The sequence below is a fragment of the Hypomesus nipponensis genome, chromosome 2, assembly GCF_054491055.1.
Source record: "Hypomesus nipponensis isolate SF chromosome 2, ASM5449105v1, whole genome shotgun sequence".
Taxonomy (NCBI): Eukaryota; Metazoa; Chordata; class Actinopteri; order Osmeriformes; family Osmeridae; genus Hypomesus; species Hypomesus nipponensis.
Genome location: NC_140362.1, coordinates 13260773 through 13268483, shown reverse-complemented (window position 1 = coordinate 13268483; position 7711 = coordinate 13260773). Strand labels below are relative to the sequence as shown.

General features: G+C 52.4%; 1 protein-coding gene across 2 annotated transcripts in view; it reads left to right on the top strand.

Annotated features, from left to right (window-relative positions):
* Positions 1-927: 927 nt before the first annotated feature.
* plecb (plectin b) overlaps positions 928-7711 on the top strand; it is a 71353-nt gene continuing 64569 nt past the window's right edge. For both annotated transcript variants that reach the window (XM_084707046.1, XM_084707037.1), the window contains exon 1: positions 928-1006. In XM_084707046.1, the coding sequence (XP_084563172.1) occupies positions 943-1006 (64 nt within the window). In that variant the 5' untranslated portion in view covers positions 928-942. The remainder of the gene's footprint in view (positions 1007-7711) is intronic.

Below are 7711 nucleotides of genomic sequence, written 5' to 3'. Positions count from 1 at the left end.
AAAGACCTAATTGCTTTCCATAAACCAGGTTCCAGACAGAAGAGGGCCTGGCGGTCATAGTCCGAAGGCTGGACACTGTGTCCGTAGCTTTCCAGGGTCTCTTTCTGTTTGGTCCACTTTTTAAGTTCTCTCTCCCCGTCTCTTCCTCACCATGGTGATGCCCACCCTCCGTCCATCCATCAGGACGGAGATTTTCTGTGGCCTGCTGGACAAGGGCCCCAGTGTGTTTGCCTTTGCCGAACAATGTGTGGGTGCTCTTAGACGTATGGGGCCCTTGGAAGGGGAGAGAGGGAAAGATGGGAGGGTTGCAGGGATGGCCTGCGGGGAGACAATGTCAGTGAGGGAAGACAGGACAGGATGCAAGGGAGCGAGCGGTCGACGTATAGAGGGGCGGGAAGAACTGAAAGAAGGGAGTGAGGGAAATGGGAGGGAGGGAGGGAAGGGAGGAGGGAGGGAGGGAGGGAGGGAGGGAGGGAGGGAGGGAGGGAGGGAGGGAGGGAGGGAGGGAGGGAGGGAGGGAGGGAGGGAGGGAGGGAGGGAGGGAGGGAGGGAGGGAGGGAGGGAGGGAGGGAGGGAGGGAGGGAGGAGGGAGGGAGGACACGACACTAAGTCTGTCCAGGCCTCAGATTTATATTCTGGATAGTTCTTTGTGTTTTATGGGCACCACATGAAAGGAAGTCCTTGTTCTCCCCCCCCCCACCCCCCCCCCCCCCCTTCTTCTCACACCATTCCCTGCACCTTACTCCCTCCCTCCCTCTCCCCCCCCCATCCTGCCATGTCGATGCGCTCGCCGATAGCTGGGTTACACATGAGAGAGAGAGAGGAGCGGTGCTCTCCGTGCCGGGCCCTGGGTGTTGGTGCTGGGAGGGCTAGCTAGGGGTTGGAATCTGGACTGGTGGGTCTGAGGAGAGGTGCAGAGGCGGAGAGCTCGTCGCGGCCGCCATGGACGGGCCAGAGACCGGAGGGGACCCTCTGGGAGACCGCTTCTGGAACAGCACGAAGAAAGGTAGGCGCCGGGCCGGGGGACGAGCTGGCGTCGGGGAGGAGAGGGGGGTGGAGAGGGAGGGGAGGGGAGGGGGGTGGAGAGCGCGGAGGGAGGACCTGCTCCTAAGCGCAGGTGGCTCTCCAGGAAGAGGGCGGGGTCAGAAGCCTTTCTTCGTACTCCACCGCGGAAGGGAGGGCATGCGTGGAAGGGAGGATGGAGAGTGTGTGCTGACCACGCCTCGTCCTTCAACCTCTCCACTCACCACTCATGGTGACCCTGACTGCTTAATCGGTGATACCCTGGACGTGGTTTGGTTTACGGCGTCATCCATCGGTTCGTTTCTACCAACGGCTCCATAGCTCGTTCTGATTGGTCGGTTAGTCGATCTCAAGAAATGTCCCCTCTCTTTGGCGTAGACGCGTGGGCTATCTCAAATTTGAACCGTGCGATTGATTGATTTACACGCCATCGATCCGTTGATCATTTATTTTGTACCCTTTACGTTGTTATGTGAGGTGAGCTCCACCTGCTGTGCTCTTCCCGGCCCCTCCCCAGAGCCCACCCGAACCCTCTCTCTCTCCCTGCAGCGCCCTCTAGGGGAGAGGGGAAGTCCCTTCTGTCTGGCTGACAGCCAGGCGCAGCGATGTCAGCAGTACATCTGCATGGCAGAGGACAGGAGAGGAGAGGAGGAGGAGGGGAGAGCAGAATGGAGAAGGATAAGGAAGAGAGGAGAAGAGTAGGAAGGGGGTGAGAGAAAAGGAGGAGGGGAGGGAAGAGAAGGAGAGGAGAGGAGGAGGCTGTATCACATTCCCTCCAACCTCAAAGCAGAACTTACTGCTGGAACTTGTTTACGGCACACAAAGAGGTTCTGTGCTCTGTTAGTGGGCACACTGTAGCTGCATTCTCTCCAGTCTGATCTTCATTATACTGTATATTGTATGCAGACAGAGCTGTACTTATGATATAGTGGACCTCACAGTTAGGTTGGTACCGCACACAGACACTCACACACACACACACACACACATACACACACACACCCACACTCACATACCTACTACTTTATTTCTTAAAAGAGACAAAAAGAGCGAGCAAGAAAAGGAAGTGTGAGAGAGAGGGAGAGCGGGGACACAGAGCTTGTTTTGGGTGGATTGAGGGCTGACCTGTGACTTCATGTCTTTCCACTCTGGAAAAGGAGAAGTCCGTGTGATCCGTGACTCACGGACCTCAGAACACAGAGAGACTTGTCATTTTTTTTTACCTCAAGCGCCACTCCAGCTTATAGGTTTTCCACAAGCATCGGTGCCACTTATGAATTTGACGTCAGCCAACCCTCCTCTCCACCTCTCTGCCTCCTCTCCTCCTCTATGCCTCCTCTCCTCCTCTCTGCCTCCTCTCCTCCTCTATGCCTCCTCTCCTCCTCTCTGCCTCCTCTCCTCCTCTCTGCCTCCTCTTGTCCTCTCTGCCTCCTCTCCTCCTCTCTGCCTCCTCTCCTCCTCTATGCCTCCTCTCCTCCTCTCTGCCTCCTCTCCTCCTCTATGCCTCCTCTCCTCAGCTCACAAAGTTCCAGTGCTCACGCCACACCAGGTCCAGGGACCTCTTGCTCTTGTTAGGAATTATTTTCTCCTTTTTTACGAGTTTGCAGGCATGCGTTTTTCACAAACGAGGAGAGCAGAGATTTAGGTGTATGCACACATCACACACACACACACACGCCACACACACACATAGAGTAAAAGACACACACTCTGGGCTGTTATGCAAAGTAAGGTTTACCCACACAGCAGTTCTGACAACCCCAGCCTTATCCATTGATATTTATGATTCTACATCTGGAGACAGTTCAGGTTGGCTGAGTTAGAAGAACAGCCTCTGGAACGTCAAATTGATTCCAGAACATTCTGGGTTCTATTCCCTGTTCTCCTCACATGGCTTCAAGGCCCTTTGTGTTGTTGGTGTAACAATACCACATTCTCTCAGAATCAGTGGGCTTTTTTTAATCCCACTTATTCCAGAACAGTGGTGTTTATTTTGCTGTGATTTGCACACCTCTATTTATTCTCTCTCTCTCTCTCTCTCTCTCTCTCTCTCTCTCTCTCTCTCTCTCTCTCTCTCTCTCTCTCTCTCTCTCTCTCTCTCTCTCTCTCTTTCTCTCACTCTCTTTATTCCTTTTTCTCTCTGTCTTTCAGCCACCTCATGAAAACACACTGGCTCTTTGTCCTCTACTCCTCTGTGGTTCATTCTCTTCCTTGGCAGGTCGTTGGTGGTTACCAGCAGACGCTGTAAAAGTCCCCCCCCCGCCCATCTAACCCCCCGCCCCTCACCGCCCCTCCGATCATCCATGTTTAATCTGCCTGGCTCATCCTAATTTAGCCCCAGTGTCCGTGCCAGGGGTTTAATCTCTGATGCTCTGAGTCTTGGGGCATTTCAAAGGCTGCCCTCTTGGCTTGCCAAGACGCTAATTGGCACTAGCCTTGGCACTGCTCAGAGGGTCATACATCAAGGTCAGCGCAGTTTTCAGATGGGTGAGCCGGTCTCTGGGTGGCACTGTAGCAACTCACCAGCTGACACTACTGGGGTCGCACAGACACCCTCTGCATTTGGGCCCTCTGCCCTTTGACCCTGTGAAAGCTATTTAAATCCCAGATGATCCATTGTACTTCCCTGTACAGAGGGGTGTTATAACCAATGTCACATGACTGTTAGGCTTCTACAGAGAAACTCACCTCACCACCCCACCCCCCCACACAACCTAGGGGTGAGTGAGAGCCTTGGCAGGGGAGGGGGGTGGGAGGGGTTGTTAGACAGGTGTTCCAAAGGCCCCAGTCAGCACCTTGACTGGACCTCACCGACAGACTCCCACACCCCCAGCCCCCCTCCACCCCTCCTTCCTGGCCACCAGCTGCTCAGAGAGCTGCAGGGGTGGGGGGTGTTGAAGTCAGTAGGGAGAGCAGACAGGTTGTCCCTGGCGGTCAGCTCTTTCTGAAGGAAGGACAGCTGGGCCATGTCCCCACACTGAGGGGTCAACCTCCAGACCAGAGCAGCTTCATAGCTGGGTCCAACTTCCAAACCAGTGCAGCTTCATAGCTGGGTCCAACTTCCAAACCAGTGCAGCTTCATAGCTGGGTCCAACTTCCAAACCAGTGCAGCTTCATAGCTGGGTCCAACTTCCAAACCAGAGCAGCTTCATAGCTGGGTCCAACTTCCAAACCAGTGCAGCTTCACAGCTGGGTCCAACTTCCAAACCAGTGCAGCTTCATAGCTGGGTCCAACTTCCAAACCAGTGCAGCTTCATAGCTGGGTCCAACCTCCAGACCAGTGCAGCTTCACAGCTGGGTCCAACCTCCAGACTAGGGCAGCTTCACAGCTGGGTCCAACCTCCAGACTAGGGCAGCTTCACAGCTGGGTCCAACCTCCAGACCAGTGCAGCTTCACAGCTGGGTCCAACCTCCAGACCAGTGCAGCTTCACAGCTGGGTCCAACCTCCAGACCAGTGCAGCTTCACAGCTGGGTCCAACCTCCAGACCAGTGCAGCTTCACAGCTGGGTCCAGCACCACTAGCCTCTGTCCCCCCCGGGGTACGCTTAATTTGTCAACATGATATGAAAGTGAATGTCGCGGCCCAGGCATTGTACGGGTGCCACCTTGGTCTTGGTGATTTGCAATGTAAATTGTTTTTGCATATGGCCTATTATGTCCCTTTCACAGTCTACTGTGTGCAATCTCTTAGTGTGGTATCCAACTCCTGGCATTAAAGTATCTTAACGTTAAGCATGCTAACCCAGAACCCAGGTGTGGAACTGGAATCGCTGACTTATCTGGCCAAGCTAAAGCCTGGTAGTATTTTGTGGAACTCCAGCCTCTTCGAAAAACAAACTTATATGACAACGTTTGTCTTCCACTCATCTCTATGGTCGGGCGGTGGCTTGGGCAGGGTATTGTGGGATACCTGGCCGGGAGGTATTACATATTACAAATTCTGAAAATATTTCTCCTAGCTATCACTTGCAAATGTCGGTGTGTTAGCAATAAAAGACATTCTGGAGCCAGGGGCTGGCTGCTTGTGCAGTATCTGTAGGTTCATCAGTCATTACATTCCAGCGGAAGACATAACTCTCGGCTCCTGTACCATTAGACAGCTACACTGTAACCCTCCTTCCCCCTACCCCAGGATGTGTGGATGGGCGTGTGTATAGGTGTGTGTGTGTAGGTGTGTGGGTGGGTGTGACTGGGGGGCAGCAGGTGTCAGGTGGCTGAGCGGTTAGGGAGTTGGTCTAGTAATCTGAAGGTTGCTAGTTCGATTCCCGGCCGTGCCAAATGACGTGTCCTTGGGCAAGGCACTTTACCCTACTTGCCTCGGGGGGAATGTCCCCCCGTACTTACTGTAAGTCGCTCTGGATAAGAGCGTCTGCTAAATGACAAAATGTAAATGTATGTAATGCTGTGCTGTCAGTCTGTAGGATGGCTTTAGTCCTCATCAAGACGTGAAGTCAAGGAGTTTTGAATCCACGACAGAATGAATGAGAGTGTGTTCACGTTAAACTTCACATGTGGGTCTGTCACAAGGTGACGGCTGGCCTCCCATCCTCTCATGTTGACGTGTACTAAGTGGTCAGGAGCGACCCTGGCCTGGTACGGTAGCTCTATCTAGATTCTGCTGAGTCACACTATTAATTCGAGATAACGCTTTTTTCTGATCTGCCCTGTCATCCTGTCCCTGACTACGAATGGCAGTCTGTTTGAGAGATCCTTTTGTTTCCTGGACAGAACATGAACCGTTATGCACTGCGCTCACATTAAACCTCTTTGGTGTGGTTCCGATGCCCTCTGCCCTCCCTGGAAGTGGCATGCGAGCCTGGGGGTCTGGGAGGCACGTGGGCTGGAGTGGCCAGCCACAGAGCCCTGGACCTGGGCAGCAGGCTGGCGGGCGGACCCCCACACTGGTGCTGACAGGTCTATTCCGGGAATAGAAGTAGTTTGTGTTGAGTAGAAGGGGGGGTGGGGGGGGGGAGGGGTGTGTGGAGAGGGGAGCACTTTTTGTCTTAACTCTGATGATCTCTATATTCATATCTCTATATCTCTCTCCAGCTCTGATAATGATCTCTCTCGTCTCTACTTATCTGGAGAGACACAACGACAGTTTAATCCCAAAAATGGAACCGCCCCTCATCCCTCCCCTCAGGAAGTAGGTATCTGTTTTGGGACGTCTTTATTGCCTGACCATCTATATTTCTGACCACTTCATTGGGCGATGACAGTCACCGTTGAGGCAGTGCACTAAAACAGTTGTCGGTAAGTATTAATAACGCTTTAGGGCTCCCAATCAATGTATAGTCCAAGCAAGGGTATTGTTGGAGCAATAGTTGACCTTTCATTCAGGTCAGAGGTCATGTTGAAGAGTAAAAGTGTACCACGGGTCTGGTTCTCCAATAGACCATCAAGCCTGCTGACTGGGCAGCTTGATGTTGCGGGGCACAAGACGGCATGATACAGACTACCTTGAATGAGCATAACTGGCCCATTAGAAGTAGTGGAGGGCTGATGGGTGCCGCAGGCTTGAATCACAGATGTGTTTACTGTGTTTACCTTGCAAGCTTCCAAGGGTGCCTGTTAGAGAGGGCTGGGCGAGCTAATGAGTGCTTTGGGTATTTGGCAGCAAGTTGTGCAAATGTATCTGTGGCGCTGGTTGGTGATAGTCTTCATTATAAATATGTGATTCATGACAGCGGTTTCATCGTGATAAGAATCTTTCTCAAGAGTCTTTCTCGCAGGCACGAACACACACACACACGTGTCTTTCACCACTGTGCGGAATGTGTTTGCACTGCAAACCCCAAAGAATTCCTCTTCCTTTACTGTTAGCGGTCGTCGGCTAGTCTTGTGAAAGACCTGAGCACTGCGAGGACTTGTTTGAGATCAGGGGTTACAGCCCATCTCCTGAAGAGCCTGACTGACTGAGGAGATCCTGCTGGAGATTGCAGGACATGAGCCTCCAGCGGCACATCTGGCTGTGCCCTCCCAGACACCAGGCCTCGGGGCCACATCCTTATTTGAAAGGGTTTGAAACACGGGAGAGTTCTGAGAGAAGGCATCTTGTCCCTGACTCGATATGTAAACACAGCAGGGAGGTTTACAGTGGCAGCGAACACCACCGCATGTGTTTCTCAAAGTCTCCTTAGGCCCAATCTGGGCTTTATGAGAGAGTATTGTAATACATAAAATGGTGCGGTTAATAATAATATGCCCCTTGGTCTAATTACATGGAGCTATTTTAACGAGCTGTGTATGGTCTAACCAATAGGTGAATGCTATAATTATGTCAGGTGATTACATGGAGCAAGCTGGTTGGCTGGCTGGTTAGGTTCTAAGAAAGGTATAAGGAACTAAAAAGGCTTTCTGAATCACTGTGTCTTCCCACGATAAAAAACAATCAGCCTGTACTTTAGGGAGCCTCGAGGTATCACCTATTTTCCTAAGATTGTATAGTTTGGCTGAGAGTGTAGTGCTGTTGCAGACAGCTGTGTGCTGAGCGACCTGGTGTCCAGCTGTCCTGGACACATATATCTGGCCCGGGGAGTGCCTCTCTGAAAGGCGATATTTGACTTTCTCAGAACTGGATGTCTTGTGTATGACTGTCGCCATGGCAAATACAAGGCAACATTTCTCTGGTGTCTGGAGCTGAAGGACTCTGTGGCTTGGTATTGGTATGCGTCTCTACATAGCTTC